We start from the raw sequence: 23647 nt of genomic DNA, 5'->3' as shown, positions 1-23647 counted from the left end.
TTTTCACCAAAATTTCTAACTTTTTAATCAGAATTTTGGTATGCAGTTTTGTAGACCATTTCATTCTAGTATAATGAAGTGCAAGTTTCAAGCTGCTATAAAATCCCGTTAATTTTTGGCAATTTTTTTTGCTGGCAGTGTTCTCCATATAAAAGAAAATTGTCGCACATACTTTTGTATGGAAAAAACGTGAAACACCTTCAACAAAAAAATCATTTTCGAAAGCTGTGTGCAAATTATGTAGCTAAACAAATTGATTTAGACAGAACTCTAATCTCATGCTCTAAACTAATTAAAAAAGATGTCTCAGCTCAATCCCTGAATAGGATTAATTTTAAATTAGGAGTCCCTGAGTCCTGTTATGAAAAATTACTATGCCCGGATATCTGGCCAACAAATGTTACCGTTAAGCCTTTTCTGAATTTTCGGAAGGGTCGACGAAAGCTATTACGGACGTAGCAAGTAGTACCCGACTGCACATACAAAGTAATAGAGAGCTGAAAATTTACTTTCAGAATTTATCTGGTATGAGAACCAAGTCTGAAATGGTGCACAACTTTAGTGAGCAAATGAATTACGACATCTTTGTTTTCGTCGAAACATGGTTGAATGAGAATTTCTTTGACGGTGAATTCTTCAACTCAAATCTGTTCAATGTATTTCGTAAAGATCGTGATGCTGAAAAAACTGGCTGCCTTCGAGGAGGTGGTGTTCTTATTGCCATTAAGCGTCAACTGCAAGCGTCTTTGGTCACACTTTCGAATGGTGATTCTTTACTGGATCAGCTTTGTGTTTGTGTTAACGGTTCCACACCGCAAGACTCTTTGTATCTTCTTGCGTCGTACGTGCCCCCGGGCAGCTCTTTCGAATTATACAAGGCCCACGCAGATAACATTGCTTCATTAGTCTTAAACAACGTTAAGGAGCATCACCTCTGCGTGCTCGGCGATTTTAACCTACCTAATATTAATTGGTCAACTAGCATTTCTAATAATTACGGTCTCACGCCAAATAATGTCAACTCAAGTCAAGAATTGTATTTCATCGATAATGTACTTAGTCTTAACTTAATTCAAATTAATAATTATTTTAATTCTCTAAATAGGCTACTGGATCTTATATTTATAAGTGACAATTTTTGTTGTGAAGTTAGTGAGTGCCTGAATCCAGTTACTTCTAAGGACAGACATCATCTACCACTTGTTGTCGAGTTTAGATTTTATCATTTTCCTCCGGTTACTACTGTGAGTAGACCAATCTTTAATTATTCTTCGTGTGACTTTGTAAGTCTTAATGATATTTTACTTGAAATAAATTGGGAGGAGCTACTTGGTGGGCTTGATACATCTGTCAGCTTTTCCGCTTTCAAGTCGATCGTATACACCCAATGTTTAGATAGGATCCCCCTGCGGGTAAAAAGAGCCTATAAATTACCTTGGTACACTAAAGAATTAAATAAACTCAAGAATCTTAAAAACAAATTCTTAAAAAAATTTCATAAGAGTAAGAATAACTTCCTCTTCAGTAAATATAAGCTATACTTAAAGGATTTTAATATTTTGAATAAAACTCTTTATTCCGAGTATATGCGCAAAATAGAGGGGAACATTAAATCGAATCCCAAAAGTTTTTGGAAATATCTTAAGGACAAAAAGTGTTCCGCTAGTGTGCCTACCGGAGTTTTCCTTGATGATTACTCGGCGAAAACTCCGGATGAGGCAGCTAACTTATTTGCTGATTTTTTTAAATCGAATTTTTCTGTGGACGATAGTAGTCTGCCGCTTGATTTATCGAATAGTCTGATCTCTGCCTTAAATTTCGGAGCTCTACATCTTTCTACTGAGGATATTATTAGAGCTGTTAACGTTCTCAAATCTTCTTCTCAAACAGATTTAGACGGATTTTCCCCCATCTTATTCAAAAATTGTCCGGCCCTGGTTTTTCCTCTTCAACTTATTTTCAACAAATCACTCTCGTCTGGGATCTTTATTGACGATTGGAAGGTTACGTCTATTACGCCTGTCTTCAAAAATGGCAACAAAAATGATGTGCGTAACTACAGGCCCATTTCCAAACTGACCACTGTCTCCAAAATTTTTGAACATGCAGTCAATGCTAAGTTGAGCTTTGCGGTTAAGTCCCTTATTTCTCCCTATCAGCATGGTTTCGTTGCGGAGAGGTCGACGATTTCTAACCTTGCTGTCTTCAGTGAGTATTGCATTGAGTCCTTTTCGGCTGGCTTGCAGGTTGATTGTATCTATACTGACTTTTCAAAAGCCTTTGATATGGTCTCTCATCGAGTCTTAATTTATAAACTGGGATGCCTTGGTTTTCATTCTTCCTTTCTGTCATGGTTAAGTTCATATTTATCCAGCAGGCGGAGTGTTGTCACTGTGGATGGGGTATCCTCTATTCCCTTTATTGCCTCTTCAGGGGTACCACAGGGGAGTATACTAGGTCCATTATTATTTAATCTTTTTATTAATGACATCAGTAATTGCTTTACATTTGCTAAATGTCTCCTGTACGCTGATGACCTAAAATTGTTCTCAATTATTAAGACGCCTGATGATGCAATGAAATTACAAGATGACATTTCCAAGTTACATCTGTGGTGTCATAAGTCTCATCTGTCCTTAAATGCATCTAAATGCTTTCACGTGACCTATTCTAAGTCATCTAATATTCTTCGCTCAAAATACAGTATATCAAATTGTGAACTTCAATGTCTTAGTGAGATTAAGGACCTTGGGGTTATATTTGATAGCAAGTTTTCTTTCAACAGTCATATTAGCCACGTAACCTCTAAATCGTACTCAATGCTGGGTTTTGTTAGGCGCAATACCGCAAAATTATGTGACCCATATACTTTTAAAGTTCTCTATACTTCTTTTGTCCGGTCTCACTTAGAATATGCTGTCTTTATTTGGCGACCTAGTACTATGACAGCTATAAATAGACTGGAGAGAGTAAAAAAACGTTTTCTTAAGTATGCTATTTGGTCGTTAAATTTTGTGGAGCCCATACCACCTTATGCTGATAAATCTCAAATCCTTGGAGAGTCGAAGATCTATACTCTCTTTGTCCTTTTCCTTCAAAATTATCAAGGGCCTAATTGACTGTCCATACTTATTAGAAAGGATTCGGTTTAATGTTCCTCAACGGCATCTTCGCAATGTGTGTCCGTTCTATGGGGTTAATACGAAAACGCAATACGCTTGTAATGCTCCTGTTAATCGTGCTTTACGAGAGTTTAATTCACTAAGTGATGCTATCACCTTGGATTTTTCGATGCAAAGTGATGCTTTTTTCTCGATGCTTAATTCTGCCTTATAAGTGGTTTGATTTATGCACAAAATTAGTTTGTAATCTATAAATTAGTTAAGTACATAGTCTGTAAGGATTGTATTCCAAAGACTTATAATTAAATAAATAAATAAATAAATAAATGTTTTTTAATGTTGGCTGTCGCTTCACCTGAACATTTGAAAAGAAATTCCAAAGTATCGGCGAAAAAAGGCCGACGCCGATGCCGATTAATTGTTCGGACGTAGAGTCCGTAGGAATAATGATCGACGATAAACTAAAACAAAAAAAGAAATGGATTCTATATTTTCAATTAGAGCTCTAGCAATATGTACATCGGTGAAAACTACATTCCATACATTAGTTTTTGCGTCATGCGGTTACAAACATACAGACAGACAGGCGAAGATTATAAACATTTTAGATTTGGCTTCTGTTGATATAATAAACCCCCTATTAATTTTTCTTTAACATCTATTATACAGATATCGGCCTGTTGCAATTTTATTATTCTCAAATACTTTCGTTTGATACCCATATGGCAACATTTAGGTTATCTTATAAATTGTACAGAATTAAAGTTTTCAAATAAGTGGCAACCCGTCTCAAAAATATTTTCGAAAGTAAGCTTCCTAATCCTCTTTAGTTTAATGACGGTATTGTAATATTTCATTTATTTATTTATTATTGTTTGATACCAATATTGCAATATTTAATTTATGCTATCAAGCTGTAAGCCTTTTTAAAACTCGTTCTTTTGACAGCCATATTGCAGTATTTACTTTACCGTATCAATTGACCTAAACTAAATTTTAAACATAGGTGGCAACTCTTTAATTTTTTTATTCTATATTGTAAGCTAGATCTCTAGCGATATATCGGTGAAAACTGGATTCAATTCCATGTTTTCGAGTGATGCGCGTACAAATATACAGACAGACAGAGAGTCGAAAATTATAAAAATGGTTTATTTTGCTTCTGTAGCTCTAATAAAAACCCACCATATTAATTTTTTTTTAATATCTATAAGGTACAGACATCGGCCTGTTACAATTTTATTATAAGTATAGATATAGATTTCATTTATTTTATCAATTTAATACTCTAAAATTTTTCACACTGGTGGCAACGCTCCCTAAAAATATTTTGGGCAGTAAAATTTCCTAAACCTCTTCAGTTTGATACCCATACTGCAATATTCAATTTATCTTATAAATTAAATTAAACTAAATTTTCAACCAGGTGGCAACTCTACAAAAATATCTTTGGCTGTAAGCCTTCTTAAGGCTCTTTCTTTTGACGCCCATATTGCAATATTAACTTCTTATCAGTTTACTTAAACTGCAATTTTCAAACAGGTGGCAACTCTCTATTTTTTTTCTATATTTTAAGCTAGACCTCTAGCAATACATCCGTGAAAACTGCATTCAAATCCATGCATTCGTTTTCGAAAATACATCGATGTATATCGGAAGGTCCAAAACATCGGTTTTATTCGATATATTGAATAGCAAACATCGATGTTTCTGATGCATCGGTGTTTTTTTTTGCATCCCTAATTCTTGAATAAATTTTGGAAGAACTTTAAAAACCCGTACGTACATGCTGCATACTATACACCGCTCTTTTCCTTTTTCCAATCATTGCAGCCAGTGTTGCCACAAAGATTTTTAATTTTTTACCAAACCTCTAAAAGAAAATTACCAAACTCAGAAAAAAATTACCAAATTTTTATGAGCATAATATTCTAAATAAATTGGAAATTATTTTTCGACGTATGTAGATAATACACCACGTCTGGGTTTGTGGCCAGTTTAGATCTATTTATATTTTTCGACCGAAAAATGAGTTCTTCCCATTCTTTTATGACAAACTCATAAAAATGCATGATGTCGCTGCCGTGTTCAAAAAATTCATATCACCATCGACTGAGCGTTTAGATAACGAAGATGAACAATTTACAGCTGTGGTTGTCCTTTTCAATGTGTTCCGACTATAACAATTCAGAAGTATTTTTAATGGCCGGTTGTTGAATGTATTTAACCGGACCTTCTACCTCCGATTTGTACTAATCAGACATTGAACAATCGGCCCTAAAACATAAAACAAAAAAATCGCTCAGAGATTTACAAACATTTAAAAGGTGTTTAATGGTTCTTTCTACTGCAGTTTATGCCTATTGGAAAAAAGCAGATTACAACTCGAAGGAGGTAGTTGCTCATATTAGGTACAAGCAAATGAAAGAAAAATAACAAAAACGAATAAATAAACATTGCAGATCACCTCTTGTTAAAAATATCTAAACTCTTGACTGTAGCTAAGCGTTTGGTGGAAATGGGCTGTAACATACAGTCTTTTACATAATTTATTTTACATAACTTAAAACCAAAACATGAAACCAGCAAATGTATCGTTAAACGGTAGATAAAATTTACTTTTACTATTTTATAAGTGGATCACATTCGTATTTAATGGCAAACTTTTAATTAGTCCCGTGAAATTATTTTCTTTCACCATTGGTTCCGGCAGGTAAAAATTATCCAAAATCCAGATTTGTGGGACTGTAGGGGCTGTGATCGAGCCGCCATATTGGGAAAAATGGGTGGTTTCCTGCTATATTGCAAACTCATACTAAAAGTTCTGAGTTGTCAAGGCAAATTGTTACATTAAAGAGCCCTTTCAATTTTTGGCTCTCTTAAGGTGTAGATACATACATATGTATGTAAGTACATAAGCAAATTTTTTTGTTTTGTGCAATTGTCAGAAGGTTTAAAGTTATACATTTTTTTATATTAGTATTAAAAACTTAAAAGAAACGTCTTACGTTAAAAAAATTACCAAATTGAGAAAAAAATTACCAAATTACCAAACTCCTTCTAAAAAGAAAAAAATTACCAGTTTTTGTAAAAAATTACCAAAGCGGCAACGCTGATTGCAGCTGCTCCATCACTGCAAATATCAACACACTTGCCCCATTTCAAATCATTTCTCTTTGTAAATTTGTCGATAACTTCCAAAATTTCGTCGCCAGTGGTGTAAGTCTCAAGTACTCCGCTCATCAAAAGTTCTTATTCGATTTGCATTGAGAATGGGTACTCCACAAACACAAGAACAACAGCAAGTCTCACTACGTCGGTACTTTCGTCAAAGCTGTAAACTACTAAGCAGAGGGCGATGAGAAGGCAACATTTTTTGTAGAAACGAAATCGCCATAAAAAATTTAAAGATTTCAATATTTTTATATGTTAAAATGGTTGTAAAAAGGATACGTTTTCGGCTGTTTTTCTGAAAATTTTCTTATTAAAGTTTTCGTTGACAAAACGTACGCTTACGAGCGAAATACACCCACAAGCGTCTTGACAAACCAAGGGAAATATCCCTTTGCCTCAAGCAATTTGTGTTGTGTATGGGGATATTTGAACAAAAATCTAAATTCTTTGATTTTCTGGCTGCCATGTTGACGTTTGATCAAACCGCTTGCGTTGTGTATGGTAAAATCGCCTCATTTGCAACGAAATTTTTACCGAGTGAGGACGCAGGAGAGAAAAATGGAAACATTTTTTACATTGTGAACCGGAGGAAAACTAAAATTCTTTGCCTGAACGAGTCATGCTTGCATGGTGTATGGTGAAATGGAGAAAGTAGGTTTGGATTATGTTTGACAAGCAGCTTGTCGAACAGTAGACACAAGATAGTAAAACTGTTGCCATATACTAAAAATTAACTCTACTGCTTAATTACAAAATGTTAATGAAAGTTTAAAAAATGTTCCTGTACTACTAAATAGTATACTCTAGCCGCTAGCGGCACCCACTTTGGGAAGGCCTGCCCTAAGTGTTTGAAAAACCGAAGAATACACTAAATAAAGCAAGTACCAGTTGTAAATATTCGCCGATTTTTTTAATGCATATATCTTTTTTTTAATGCAGATATTTTGTTTTAAACAGCGGTGTGATTAATTCAAACGTGTTTTAAAACAAAAAATAAGTGTCAACATATTTTGTTACAGAACTTTTTCTAAGACTTGTTGATAACTTAAACAAATTAAAGAGATAGATCTGTAGTTTTGGAATTTGTTAATAAATTGATCAAATTAAGGATTCTGAATTTTTTATGAACATTACAAAATGTTGTTTTACATACTTCAAAGTATCTAGATGAAATAGATTTATTATTTAAAACGTTTAAATAACATAGGGTTTTGGCCACTTTTTCAGCCCACTGTCCAATATACCAATTTTTTTACTTTTTGCTAATTACTTACAATAAAAGGTTTTTTTGAAAAAACCTTATATAAAAAAAAATGGGGAAATTAAATTCAACTTTGTTTACGAACAAGTAAGAAAGTCTAAGTTCGGGCGGAGCCGAACATTAAATACCCGGCGCACGTATTATTATGTTTTTCACCTTTCCGCAAGCTACCGCTACATGGTAAGCCATGGTATCAATTTTGAGTAAGTTAGCGTCCTTAAATTGCGAAATATTGAAATTTAAAGCATTTCTGAAATTTATTGTTATATGAAAAGCGGCCGTAATTTTAGGCCGATTTCAATAATTTTCAACGCTTTGCTTTAATGCGGCATGCACAATAACCGTACCAAGTTTGGTGCAAATTGGTAGAACGGTTACCGAGATACATATATGTGACCATAAGTGGGCGGTGCCACGCCCATTTTCCAAAATTTTATCATAAACGTATTTCTTGGTAAAGAATTGTTGCAAGTGTCAATTTTGAATAAATTAGCTTTAATATTTACTGATTTATCTAAGAATTCGTATTTCTCTAAATTACCCTTATATGGAATGTGGGCGAGGTTATTGTCCGATTTTAAAAGTTTTTGGCCGTTTGATATGCTGTACCAAGGGCAACAACTGTGCCAAGTTGGGAAGAAATCGGTACAGCGGTTGCCGGTTCTTATTTCTCGTCTACAAATTATTATAAGTATCAATTTTGAGTGAATTATTTTCAATAGTTACTAAAATATCGCAGTTTTCGTATTTCTGAAAATTACCGTTATATGGGAGGTAGGCGTGATTATTATCCGATTTTGCCCATTTTCAATACCATCCGTCCTACGCCCGAAAGAAGAACGCGTACCAAGTTTCGTTAAGATATCTCAATTTTTACACGAGTTATCGTGTGCTCAGACGGACGGACGGGCAGACGGACGGACGGACGGACAGACAGTCAGCGCTTAATCGATTTCTCTTTTCATCCTGATCATTTATGTATACATTTGTCTATATCTATCTCGATTCGTTTTGCCTGTTACAAACAACCATTATGTGAACAAAGTTATAATACCCTTGTGCACAAGTGCGCTCGGGTATAAAAATGCAAAATAAGCTTACAAATCGCTAAAACCAAGATTACGGAATGTTCCCATATGAATCCACGATCTACGTGTCAAATATAAGTAAACTGCATCAAAAGTTCCCTACTACAAACTTTTTGTTTTTTTCATACCAATTTGATTAACATTTACTCGGCTAAAACATCTAGTTTCAAATACAGTAACCGATTAAAGTAAAATTTTCTGATGTTCATGAAAGGTATGAAGTCTGCCTTACTTGGTTTTGATTAAATTTTCTTTTTCATAACAGATATCAAAAAGTAAAAACTTTATATTTTAATTGTAAAATCCTGCTTATGGCAAAAGTTAAGAAGGGGCTTTACTGTTTATATCAAGAGTACATAATCCTTTGTAACAAAAAACTGAGACGCGAGAATTTCGTCGATAAGTGACTTAAACGTCACATGTCAAATGCAATTCATCAAATGGTATTTGCAGGTTTCGTTATTCTTCAGCATTTATATGACACGGTATACTTAGCAATATATGTACATATGTACAATAACAATGGTTAAGTTTTATGGTGTTAGTGATATATATACATACAGGCATATGCAACATAATAGTACTTAAGTGTAAATAAAAAAATAAATATCAAAATACATTTGTACATAGGCAAAGATATGAGAAAATCAATTTTATTTATTTAATCTTTTGTTCGGCAAACGTCGCTTTTTCAAAGGGGGAGAAATTTCAATGGATTGATCGATATATTACTAATTAGTACATCAAAAACAGGTAACAAAGAAGAAATCATAAAAAACGTTATATGTATGTATTAGTGATGTGTGGTTACGAGTATTTAGAGAACCAGTTCTGTCGAGTCCGGTTCCAGGTTCCAAGGAATTTCAAGTCGATAGCATCGAAAACAACGAAGCTGATGAAAGTCGGTCAGATCGGGTATATGACGGCTAAATGATATAGTGCTTCGAACCGAACAAAATTTAGTATGTCAACTCGTAACTTTATAATATTTATATATCTAAACCGAATTTCGGGCTGATATGTTCATATTTATATTTTATGCCAAAACAATCACTTTTTCGCCCATAGTGCAATTTGCGTTTCGTGGCCGGTTTTCGTTTCTGTAGGATCCGTTTTCGGTTCTTTTGGAATAGCTTTTTAGTTCTTTTTACTTATTAATAGTAATAACCAGGGAACGGATTTTATGGAAATTGCCTTTTTTTCTGCTAAAGAGTATATTCGATTAAGAATGTCAACGATTTAGCTTTCCCTGATTCCATATATACACATTTGATGTTGCCTTTTTTAAGATATTTGCCTTTTTTTGCCTTTTTTAAGATATTTGCCTATTTTTGCCTTTTCTACCTTTAAAAAAGTTATTATAGCATTTACAATTTTTTTTTAAAGATTAAAAAATATAAACATGCCCATGCGGCTTATAGAAACGCAAGGACCTCTTGCCAAATTGGTGTTGGAGAACTTCAAAGCCGTTTTCTCAGCTAACGGAGGCTTGGAGACAATAAGGGGTGTGGATAAAATTGTAAAGGGCGAGGAATGCGCCCTTATTCCTGATAATATGAACGTTTCAAACGTTCCATATTTAAATTGGGTTCCACTTGTATCAACTTACGTCGAGCGCACATTTAGTACGTTCAAGGCTTTTCTTCGCGAAAATCGAATGAAAATGCTGCCAGAAAACTTCAAAATGCATCTTGTGGTTCAATGTTACTACAACTACATATGTATACAGATAAAAGTTTTATGAGTTAGAAACTCGAGAGGATAAAATAGTCAAAGATTCAAAGTACAAATTTTTCATGTAATGAAATGAGTTCATAATTTTTCTCTTTTTACTTGTAATATAAGCATTTCTAAAATAAATCTATTTTTTGATTGTTCTTATTTCTTATTTGTTCTTATTTTGCTTTTTTTTTGCAATACCTGGTTAATTTTGCCTTTTTTATAGGTTTTTAGGTCCTAAAAATCCGTTCCCTGGTAATAACAATAATAATCCCAACGGTTTTACCCTTTCCCGCCCATCCGCACGAGGGGCACAGTCCGCAAGACGTACGGAACCATTATTTTCAATTTTTGCGCCGAGTCACGAAAGGTAGGAAGAAGTGTCGAGATCTAAAACTGTTCAACTACAGAACTAAATTCATAAGCTTATTTTATATTTTTATGCAGTGTTGGCAAAATGTTAATATGATTATTGATTAAAAATTAACGATTAAAATGTTAATCGAGATTAACGATTAAAATTAATTAATCGTAATCATTCGTACGATTAATGAATAAATTTTTTTAATCTTTAATCGTCGGCTGTGATTACTATTAATTAATTTTAATCATTAATCGTTTATCCAATTTAAAAAAAAATCTGATCAAGTGGTCTAGTTTGTCCGAATTTGAAACCCAACATGGATTATAGTTATTTTTTTTTTGTGCTGCACGCTTATAAAAAACGCATCATTTATAAAAAAAAATTATTATTATTAACCGACTTCCAAAAAAGGAGGAGGTTATCAGTTCGTCGGAATATTTTTTTTTTTTTTTTTTTTATGTATGTTACCGCATAACTTTGGACCACGTCAACCGATTTCGGTAACTAGTAATTTTTAGCAAAAAAAAAACCGACTTCAACTCCCATATAAAAAAATATATATATATATATATCTCATGATCCGCTGATCGGATCTTAACCAGATTAGTATGGGACCACCTCTGAGACACTACCTTACCGATGCAAAAAGAATTATCGAAATCGGTTGACGTGGTCCAAAGTTATGCGGTAACATACATAAAAAAAAAAACCTCTTCCTTTTTTGGAAGTCGGTTAAAAAGAAGCAAAACAGAAATAGCAAACTTCAAAATTACGAACGTCACACACTTTTTTCTCAATTGCTATTACAAATGGCTGCTTCTCAACCGGTCAGATCTGTTCTAATTGGTTCATGTACATAAACTGGGAATTATTATAACGCACCGCACATGTGCAGAGGGATATTAAAACATAGCGTCTGCTAAAATAGATCTGAATGAAAATGCACACCAATTTGCTTAGATTTATGAGGACAACCGACTTTGCCATACCCGATTAACTGGGTTTGTGTTCACAGTAAAATTCCAGCATAAATTAATTAATCACCAAACCTACTTAATCAAATTAAGGGTTAGTGATTAAAAATTAATTTTTTTAATCGCGGTTACGATTAACCGTTTAATCAGATTAAAATGAATCATGATTAACTGTAATCGTATTGAATTTAATCGAATTAACTAATTGATTAAAAAATCAGTCGATTAGTGCCAACATTGCTTTTATGTTAGTAATAAATTTATTTAGAGAGGATAGTATCGCTTTCTTAATGCTGAAAAGCGTATCTGATATGTAAAATGTGCTGGAATGAGAGTTGAGATTCTGGCATAAGCAGTGGAATGGCTCGTGTAATTCGAAATTAGTTTTACAAGTTTTAAAATATAGGGGACAAAAGCGTCTTGATACACGGGAGGGAACATTAAAGCTGATGCCAGATAAAACGGTATGGCTTTTCGTGACATTTATAACATTGCCAGCAAAGCGCCAGACGCAAAGGTATACCACAATGAACGCCAAGAAAACAATTCTGTACAGCTTTTTTACTCGGCAAACTTGCTGTGAATTTTATATATTTAGCTTTAAATATACCAGCAATGTCATTAAATTTTATGTTTCTGCATAAAAACTCGAGTTTAGACGAAAAAAGTAACGAAAATTTGGATACCCGTATGTATTCGCTACTAATCCAATCAACACCCGTATCTCTCGTATCGTTACTTTACTCGTTACTTTTGATACAAGCACTTGTACCTCACAAGAATCATCGCAACAAATCTTGCAGCGTGAGGAAGTGTGCGTTCGTACATATGCATACATGTACATATATACATATGTACCCACGCAACATATTTTTGTATCGATTCGAACAATTTGATACAATCAAGCACTTGTACCCAGTGAGCAGAGATCGGACTTCTACCACATTGTGATAGATCTGCCACTTTTTTGAGCATCTACCACTCAAGGTCTGAAATCTACCACATATTCGCGCTTTTGAGTAGTTTTATTTTTGCTTGACCTAATTTTCTTAATTTTAAGAGCAAAAATTGTCCAACACTAAACACTATATGGTAATAAGAATGGTATAATACAAGATTTCGCATTCCCGGCGACGATGTAAAAGTAACCAAAGCCGAATGGTAGGATAAAATAAACTGTAAAATAGTAAATTTTCTCTAATCAATTTTTCGATAGGAAACGCGGTTTTACTGTGTTAAATTGCAAAATATATGATTTATAAAAACAATTAATAGCGAAAATGTTTGTGAAAGTATTAGCATATTTAAGTGCATCTAAGGTTTCTGAGGCGTTATTTACTTTTACTTGAGAATTGTCAAAATGGGCAAATCCCAATTAACTGTTTCTGGAATGTGCCACATATGTTCGCTACTTCGTGATGTGATAAAAAGAAAAGCTGGCAGCACTCCGCAAGGTTGCAGAAATCTCTTAAAATATGTTCGAAAAATATCTTAATATGGAAGGAGCTGCTTTACACTGTCAAAGAAAAAAATTGCCAAAACTCAACGCAATTTTTAGCAACTTCAATCTTGCACTTTAGTATACTAAAATTAAATTTTTTTTAGAGTCTAATTAAAAAGATTGCCATTTAGGTGAAACCTTGCAGAATTTTTTTTAATTTTTGTAAAAAGTTTGATCCAAACCCAGAGATCTACCACATTATTTTCCAGATTCTACCACACAGAATTTTTTTCGAAGTCCGATCAATGCCAGTGATGGAAAAGTAGGCACAATAGTGCCATTTTTCGCCCTTTCATTCTCAGAGGCACTTTTGGCACAATTCATCCTGTTTTGGCACAATCATAAAATATAGAAGTTTAGCATAAATGCCAATATATAACAAAAAATTACATACCACATTATAGATTAAAAAATTACAAAAAGTGAAAATTAAAAGCACTCACAAATTAAAATAAGGGCAGTGAAAATTATTTGCAAACCACTGAATTCTGTTGTGAATATACAGTAAGTTTTCGCCACAACAAGCTTTTAATTCGGAATTTTTGGAAAGCTTCTTAATTCGCAGTTTTATAGTTCATTAAATGAAAGTGCAAGTTTCTGCAATATCCCCATGATTTTTATTTTTTTTTTGACGGTGTCATTCATTTTGATCCATTTAAAAAAGTTTTGAACACACTTTATATGGAAAAAATGCATACTATTGGAAACTTGGAATCTCCCTAACAATTCTGAACTCAAAGTATTTTGTTGCGAAAAACTGCTGAGTTTTTACAATTTTTGTACAAAGTTTGAAATGCCGATTTGTGTACATATATTGTGTTTATTAAATTATGAATTAGATTTTTATATAAAATCAATTAAAAAACAATCAACGAAAAAAATAGACGAAACCGGTCAAAATGTTTCACTGCAATTATTTCGCATATATGTAGGTACATACAATTAATTGCTTTTCTTACAAATGTCGGCTGTGGCGTCACGTGAAGACTACTGGTTCTGGTTCTAAAATCGCAGGTTCGAGGCCGCTTGGAGGTGGTTAAGATTTTTAAAGTTAAATAAATGTAAGTAAAAATAATTTATTCAATTTATAAATAACAAATTTTAAAATCTAATTGCATTGCAAAAAAACATTTAGGAAGAAATGCTTGTGCTATAAAAACAAAGAAATTAAACAAAAATATATTTTTTATTAAATTTAAAAATTACGTTAAACAGCATAAACAAAAAAATAAATTTATACAAAATAAAAATAAAATAAAAAATAGAAAATAAAAAAAAATCCCTGTGCCAGGATTTGAACCTGGGACCTCAGGCCTACCACGCGAGTGCTTTGCTCTGTCGGCCATTGTGACTGCTGGAGCGCCGCGAGCAAAAAGGCACACTTATGCTTTTCACGGGGCATGAATTGGCAGACTATCTCATCAACTGGTATGATGCTACTAGTATTTATACTGGTAGATGCTGATGCATAGCCTGACAATTGACATCTCGTAGGACATCGCACTGTTAAAAATACCAGTCGCTAACATTGAAAAAGGATAGAACGTGAACTAGTTCGGCTGAAACTTCACAACTAGTAGCTTTCCCTGCAGGGATTTACTATGAATTTATGTATATAGGCAACATAGACGGTGTGTCTGACCCGCGAGTCAACTGTGTACGTCTTGACTCGCCTTTCGACTAGTTGAGTCATTCAAAGTAACACCAGAATCATGTCGGTGTAACTAACACCTATTTACTTTTACTTAACACATCCAAATCGACTCGCGAATCAGACGCACCATGTATGCCGCCTATAAAGAATCCTTCATAAAAGTGATTTTATTCATTTGTTCAAATAAAAAATAATCTAGAAATATTCGGCACTTCTTACAGACTATTTACTTAGTACTAACTACATAGTGTCTTATAGCTAAGAGTTACGCTAATAATTCATTTAATAATGATTTAAAGCTAAGCTTGGAGGAAGAAAAATCGATAGCTAAAGAATTTGACATGGAATTAGATTCTTTCAAAGCTCTCAAAATAGGAGCATGAGATGCATAAGTAGTTCTAACCCGTTCTACAAAGAAAAGATCACTACTCCGAAGGCTTCTTTGAGGAATATGAAAATAAATGCGCTCAAGAAGGAAAGGAGAGTCAGTCACTCCACTTATTATGTCAAACACAAAGGAGAGCGAAAGGATGATCGTTCTACTATGCAAAGACTTTAATTTAATTAGTAAGCACCTAGCACTATAAGAAGGCATCGGATACTCAAACTTCAAAGACCTAAGAGCAAAACGAACAAAATTCTTTTGAACGCGTTCAAGCCTCTTGATATGGCAATCGTGATACGGTCTCCATATAAAGACTGCATATTCCAGCTTAGACCGAACGAGCGAAGTGTATAGTAACTTTAAGGTATAGGGATCAGTAAAGTCTGCCCCAAACCATCGAATGAAGGCTAGAATAGAATAAGACTTGTCAATAGTGTAATTTAAATGGCTGTGAAATAAAAATTTAGAGTCAAAAACAACTCCAAGATCTGCAATTTCGCTAAGAATAGTTAGGCGTGCGTTACCAATCAAATAAGAGGTAGATATTAATGTTTACTGATATTTAATTGAAGACGATTCTTTATACACCATGCAGCCACGTTATTGAGATCAGACTGTAGCTTGATTGCATCAGAATAACTCGAGATACTGTTAAAGATTTTCAAGTCGTCAGCATATAAAAGAAACTTAGATGAGGAGAAACATTCAGAAATATCTTTAATAAAAAGAACAAAGAGCAGGGGTCCTAAGATACTACCCTGGGGCACACTGGACGAGGCAATAAAAGAGCGAGAACATGCGTTGTCAACAACAACAACAACACATTTACGGAGAGATAGATATGATTTTACCCGCTTTAAAAAATCGGAATGAAACCCCAAGTTTTGCAGCTTGTAAACTAAAATTGAGTGACTGACTTTGTCGAATGCTTGCAGTGCATGTCCGTCGTTTGTAGGCCGGTTCACGAGCATGCTCGCAAAAAATCAAAAGATTTTTATTTTCAGCGAGCATGCTCGTCGTTTGTAGCGTGGTTTGCGAGCGTCGTATTGGAAACAAAAATAAAAAAATTATAGTTTAAAAAACTAAAACCTCCCTATTAGAATTGCCATTCGCACTGTCATCAGGTATGTAACTCGAGAATAGAAATCGCTGCATCTTTTAGGCGCAGCAATATTACATAGTTGCATCCCGAGCTAATAAAAGGAAGGTAATAATAACAACCTCATTTTGTGTTGATGCTTGCAGTATGCTCGTCGCGGATAAATGCATCCAAGCCATGTGCGTTAATTGAATTTTTGATAAATGAGGCTAAATTACTATATGTATATGTATGTACATACATACAAGCAAAATATAAATAAATTTAAGTAACACATACATAAAAAAACCTAAGTCATAAGTTTTTCAATAGGATCATCCGCGTCTTTCCTTTCCATGTTTACGCTTTGTGTACAAAATCACTTATGAGCCGCTCACCATCTGAAGCAAGCGACAGCAAGCGCACATGTGCGCGGATTTGTTCGTCGTTTGTAGCCACTGTGATTGTATCAAATTGTTCGAATCGATACAAAAATGGTTGCGTTCAAGCAGCAATACGAATAGAAGGTTTTGCAGCATTTACAGGAACAGCTGTTGTAGCTATTAATAAACCTTATGTAAGGTGTCGTGCGGGAACAGCTTCCTGCACACAAAAAAATATTCCGGTAAAATTGACGAAAAGTGGAGAAAAAAGTATTTTTCTTGCACATGGAGAAGTAGATCGACCAGCCTACAACAATACCAACATATAACAAAAACTCGATCAAAAGCTTACAAAGATAAGACAAAAATCTAGGTTGGAGAGATAAAATCGTGGTTAATATACGGTCAACAGAAACAAGTTTCAGTATTACAAAATTACAAAAATATTTTGTTATATGGATTTGTTAGTTCGATAAAAAGAAATGATCAGTGAACAACCTTATATATTGTTGGTCTGAAAAAAAAATTTCCAATTGAAAACAAAAACTTTGTCATATTCATAAAAAACTATCAGTATGATTAATAATATATATTATGGTTGACAACTTATTTTTCATGCTGAATGATTGTCAAATAATATTATCAATAAGGCTAAATATATATTGTTGGTTTGAAAACTCCTTTTTTCAAAATGAAAAGGATTTTTTTCATTAAAAAGAAATGATATTTTGTCCATATGACAAAATTAGAATAATTAAAACAACAACAAATATTTATTTAGAATTCAATTCGCTTTATTTTTAATTATAATTATAATTTTGTGCACTGTATAAATAAGCACAACTGCATATGAATATTGTGTTTCCAACTTACAACACTACATATAATAAATATGAATAATTTTCTGTTAATTTTGGCAAAACAAATAATGTGTGTGCATAAAAAACTAAAAATTATATGATCATCAATTCAACTCTTTAAATTATTTCTACAAAGCTCGGGCAAAGAAGATCTACGTTAGGATGGTATTCATCAGATAGTTCAATGAATAATTACAATTACAAATGAATATCTCATATCCAACTTATAAGAATACATACAACAAATGTGAATATTTTTTTCACAAAACAAATAATCTTTCTTAAAAAAGTATATTTTTTGCAGCCCTGTGTAATTATGTGGTCAATATTCAACTCTTTCAATTATTTCCACCGGGTTCTGTATATATACTTAACAGCAAAATTCTGCATACACCATTTCTTTTTTGTAAATATTCTCAAAATATTTTTTTATAAAAATACGGATTATTCCTAAAACAAAATTATATAAACCAAGGTTACAAACTTTATACAAAATTTAGGAAAATTCAACGAATTTTCATCAAAATTTGCAACCTTTTTCAATTCAATTTTATTGCAATAATGTGTAAAAATAAATTTGTTTTGAGAGTTCTACGAATTTTCCTCCATCAAAAGTATGTATGAGTGAAACCTTTTTTATATGGGGGAAAATTATTAAAAATCAACGCAATTTCTTAACCACTTTACACATTATTGCACTAAAATGGAATGGGCTATAAAACTGCGTACTTGAAATTAAAAAAAATATGTGATTAGAAGGTTGCAAATGTTGAATTAGAAAAAAATCTGATTACAAGGTTGAAAATTTTGATGAAAATTCGTTGAATGTTCCTTAATTTTGTACAAAGTTTATATGATTATGTTTAAGCATGATCCATATGTTGCAAAATATTGTGAATATTTATAAAAGAAATGGTGTATATAGAGACTTTAGCTGTTTAGTGTACATATCAGGTAGTTCGTAAAATAGCATATGAATATTTTATATCCAACGTATAACAATAAATAAGAATATTTTCTTTTTTTAATTTCAGCAGAACAAACAAATATATAAACAATGTATAAATTTAGCTCCAGGTATATATATGTGTACATTTCAATTATTTCCATCGGGTCCGGTTACAATAAATAAGATTTTTTTTTAATTTTAGCGAAACAAACAATGTGTGTTTATAAATTTAGCTCCATGTATATACTTATATATATGCATATATATATATATGCTGTTACTCACAAAATTGAGGATACGGTTTTTTATTAATATTCGCAATGTTTTACATGTTAAAAATTTTTTGTTATTTTTTATTAGGATTACATGTAAAATACTGTAACATCCTGTAAATTCCTGCTATTCGTAATGCTGCTGGAACGCAACTAATATGTTGCGTGTATACCCTGCAGGGAAACCGCGGACTAGTGAATCAAATTTCTAGTTCCGTACTAGGTCTTTATCGCCAAAAAGGAACTAGTCCGATAGGAACTAGATCCCCACCAGTCCAAAATCGGCGAAAAGTGGTACTTTTAAAAAACTAATTTTTTTCCAGTTTTTTCACTATAAATCTATATCTAAAGCAGTGCCCGCCAAACACTTTCCTGCGAAACGAACTATATTCGGCCTTTTACATGTACACAATCCACGATCCAGAAAATAAAGGTCACGCCATTCGCGGACCGCTAACCCTCTCTTCGTCGATTTGACAGCATCCACTTAATCGCTGACGTAATAAAATACTTTTGTTTACATTCACTGTTGCCAACTTAATGCTTTTCGCACCAAATTTAGTGGGTATTCAAAACGCGAAAATTTTTGAGTTTTGTGCTTGGTGCGTTTTTGGTGCTTTTGTTTTTAGTTTGAAGACACTAAATTAGAATATCTTAAACAAATTGAAGAAAAATTTATAGCAATCGTAAGTGTGGTAAGCAATTTTATAAAAATTTAAACAAAATCATGGCAAAGGGACAATCATAAGTGACAAAAAATTTGTGGCAGCACCTTCAATCATGCCAGAAGAAATCGACCGTTGTGCAAGAACCATTGATTTTGGAATCGGCTTCCTTACAATAAAATTATGTATTCATATAAAGTCCATAAAATACATCAATAAAAATTTGGTGCTTTTTCAAAGTCAAGACTTGGCAACACTGCCTTTTGGTCGATGCTTCCTTTTTTCTGGTCGAGTTCGTCTTGCTCTCTCATTCTGGTATTTTTGACGTCACGGCCAGTTGCTCTCAGCTCGATTGGCGCAATCTTGTATTCTATCCAGGGATGCCGTTTGGATCTAATTTTTGCGGGATACTTATTTTCACGGTCAGTATAAAGAATCGCTACTTAAGCGAGAAATTAAAGCATTTTATTTTTTGTGAACGAAGCAATGAACATATGAAGAGATCTCACCAAAATAGGTATAAGAGCAATTGCTTTAATTAGCTTAAAAGGATGACATATCGTCGTTTAAAGTACAAAACCGCAACAAAATGCAAAACCGCGTATCAAGAAAATGCAAAACCACGCATGTGAGGTTGCATAAATTATTTTTTAGAGTAAAAACACTTATATTTCAAAATGGTTCTCTTTTTTATAAAGCAATCGCATTTCTGGCTAGTATATTTCAGGACGAAGCCAAGAGCTTGTGTGAGCAAATCCAATTTTTGGCAGCAAATTGCAGAATGACGATACGCGGTTTTGTACTTTAAACGACGATATATGTAAAGTAAATTATACTCTTTCTGTAGTAATCTCTTTCATATCACATATTTTCATTTGTTAATTTAAAAAGAAAGAAAATTTCAATGTAGTTTAAAAAACTAAATTTGATTTATTTAATGAAACTTTTATGAATTTTACTGAAAAGACTTTAAATACACTCTAAAAAATTTTGTTTATTTGCGCATATTGAGAGAGGTAACCAGTTTCCTCTTTTAATGTATGCAAATTCTCAAGCCGTGTAATAAAATTAATCATTGCCTGTTTACTTTTACACATAAAATGTTTAAAATAAAGTAATGTTTATTATTAGTAGGAAATGTATTTGTAGTTTGAAAATTTTTGCAATTTTAAACATTCTACATATGTGTGTTTATGTGTATATTTTAAAGATCTCAAGTTCAAAATCAAATACTGAACATCCTATACGTATATTTATACAGATTCTTGTTGAAAAATAGATACTTTTCAGTAGTAGTTTTACATGCTCTTTTAGAGTGTACTTGCTATTTATTATATTTACTTTGCAAAATATGCACAAAAAATGTACTTTATAAATTGAAATTACAAAATGTTTGATTTTATGCACATGTATTCCAAGTCCTTAGCATGGGTTAAATTATGTCTTTTTCATGAAAATGTTTGGTTTTCTTACAAGTTATGAGATGTATATGTAAAAAAAGAAAATTGGATACATTTGGATATATTTTTGGCTTGGTCAGGGATACATTTTCTTGAGACGGCGCGGCAACACTGATTCTATCATTCTTGTACACAATCGGCTTCTTACTGCCATCCCTAAATTGGCGCGTCAAGCAACTGTCAAAAATCCTCATGCCCATACAATTTGTATGAAGCATCCCACAATAACGCGGCGCTTACGCCGAGCAAATGGAATTTTCATTTTTGACAGGGCGTTACGTGTTGAAGTTGGATGCAGAAGACGGAAAGAAAGAGAAAGGACAAACAAGTGAAAGAGGAAACGAGAATAAAAACGAGAGGACCTGAGAAAACGTCAAAAATTACGACGCGTTGATTTGGGGATAGCGCGCGCTGACACTCGTTGACAATGGATAACGTAACGCTTAGCGCACCAATTTAGGGACGGCAGTTACACGTACACAATCCGAACGTCAACAGAAAGAGTAGAAGAGCAACTAATTTTATTTAGTTGCATGCAAACAATAGGCGAAGCAGGTTCATGACGCATTATTGTTGAATAAAGTAGGTACATTGAGCAGAATGAATGAATATTCATTCAAAAATTTTATAACACAATTTTTCGTACATACACCCCTAGAAATAGGTATGTATATGGTACCAAGTCGTGCTTTTTCTTCATATTAAAAGAACTTTGTTAATTATGTATTTTTTTTAATACCAGACTAGTCCTGAATTAAAACATACAATATGTTTTGTTATTTATCTTTTGGTTTAATCGTTATTTTAAATTGTTCTTAAATGTCAAGTTTTACCTAATTTTAAAATAAATATATATTAGATATATATATTTTTATTTTATTTCTACTTGAAATCAACGAAATTTTCTTTTAATATTCAGAGTGTACGAAGCACGTTATCTTTTTTGCTCAGAAATCCACACTTAAATTATAAAAAAATAATAATAATTTTGTACAATACATACAAAATTTTACCATCTTTTTCCTTTCTTAGGGCCGTTAACTTTCATTATATGTTTCTATGTTGCTTAGATCTAAAAATGAAAAAAACGGCAAAAAAAAATACCAAAGTTTTTATAATAAGTAATACAACACAGAAAATTTTTTCCGTGCGTTACCACCAACCCATTCTCATTTTTTGTTTCATAACTAATACATTCTCATTTTAAGACTTTTCTCTTTTTGGCGGGCACTGATCTAAAGTGACGAATTTAGAAATGGTTCGGAACTATAGAAAAAGGGATGCAGAACGAACTAGATCTTATTTGTCGAATTTAGAACCAGTTCGGAACTATCGAATAAGGGATGCAGCGGGGGGCTTGTTTACTTTACATGGATATGTGTTCGGCAGCTTTTTCGTTCAAATACGCTTCTATTCTGTTCTTCGCAGATGCTTTTTCATAGCTTTGTAATACAAAACTAAAATTTGTGTTAACATTTCAACATCTTGGGACAGTCTGGAATCTAAGAAATAACAGCGAGCAACTCTGCTACAGCTAAAGGTATGTAAACATACATTTCTTACAATCATTCAAACAAATTTAATTTCAAATTGAAAACACATTTCTTCCAAAATAACTTAAAATCGCACACACGGAAGAACTAAACAGAATGAAAAATCATGATACTTTTTTCTTTCGTCTGTCGATTTTAGAACTGGTTCGGAACTATAGAATTTAGGACTTGTTCGAAACCATCGAAAAAGGGATGCAGCGGGGGGCAATTGACACTTCCTAGGACATCGCCGTGTTAAATTCGCCAGTTGCTTGCATGCAAAAGAGATTTATCGCGAACCAGTACTGGGTCTAAATGTACTAGAAGCGCACCAGTTCAGAACTAGAGGTTTTCCCAAAAGGAACATATGTATGTATATATGTACATACATGTATGCATATTTACGAACAAACATTTCTTACGCTGCAAGATTTGTCGCGATGACTCTTGTGAGGTACAAGTGCTTGTATCAAAAGTAACGATACGAAAGATACGGGTGTTGATTAGATTAGTAACGAATACATACGGGTATCCAAATTTTCGTTACTTTTACAGCTCTACAAACTGACCGGCTGCTAGCGGCATATAAGTTCGGTAGCTGCGCACCAGCGTTTCGAGGTTGACGTTTTTAACGTCATTTGGACGTTTTTTGTACCCTGTTGTCGTTTGGACGTTTTTTGTGTAAAAAATGGCGTTTTTTAACTTCCCAGTAATTTTTCTTTGTTAAAAAATCGTAAAAGTAGAACTGATTTTGAATTGTTTTCTTAATAAATCTTTACAGTCTTTGTGTTTTGCTGCAGCTGCTTCAAAAGATTTTTTCTGGATTCTTCGACTAAGGATCACGTGTTCAAAGGCTGGTTGTGTAAACACTTGAGGTTACGAGGCTTGCTGTAATGCTTGCAATTGCACATTAAAAGCCAATTCAGGAAGAGCCGATCTATTGTAGTAGGCACGCTCGCAAAAGCATCAAAAAAGCCGTGCAGCATAAAACGTCAAAAAAAGTAGGCGACTTTTTTAAGACTTCATTGAAAATGTAATGAACACAAAAAATACTGAAATATTAGGTCCATTCAATAACTTTTCCAGTAAGTACTTGCAGCGAGAGCGTAAAAGAAAAATAGAGAGTAAAACTGAGTGCAAGAGAAAATTTTCAGAAAAAGTTATTGAACGCAAAACTAGTAAAAACTTGCAACTTAAGCCATTTTG

At 33.2% G+C, this 23647-nt stretch overlaps 1 protein-coding gene across 1 annotated transcript; it reads left to right on the top strand.

Annotated features, from left to right (window-relative positions):
• The first annotated feature begins 246 nt into the window (after positions 1-246).
• On the top strand, positions 247-1612 carry LOC118738331. The gene is made up of 3 exons (XM_036469255.1): positions 247-475; positions 516-1524; positions 1584-1612. Exons 2-3 carry the CDS (start codon positions 528-530, stop codon positions 1610-1612), a joined length of 1026 nt encoding a protein of 341 aa, XP_036325148.1. The 5' UTR covers positions 247-475; positions 516-527.
• Positions 1613-23647: the final 22035 nt, after the last annotated feature.

This window comes from Rhagoletis pomonella, unplaced genomic scaffold, assembly GCF_013731165.1.
Source record: "Rhagoletis pomonella isolate Grant_MI unplaced genomic scaffold, Rhpom_1.0 Rhpom_scaffold_00004, whole genome shotgun sequence".
Classification (NCBI taxonomy): Eukaryota; Metazoa; Arthropoda; class Insecta; order Diptera; family Tephritidae; genus Rhagoletis; species Rhagoletis pomonella.
Note: the sequence above shows the minus strand (reverse complement) of the source record. Positions and strands in the feature narration are given on the sequence as shown.

Coding starts and splice junctions, on each gene's coding strand:
- LOC118738331 (XM_036469255.1), top strand. CDS start 528: ATGAGAACCAAGTCTGAAATGGTGCACAACTTTAGTGAGCAAATGAAT. Junction 1,525..1,583: donor TAAGAATAACTTCCTCTTCA/GTAAATATAAGC, acceptor CTTTATTCCGAG/TATATGCGCAAAATAGAGGG.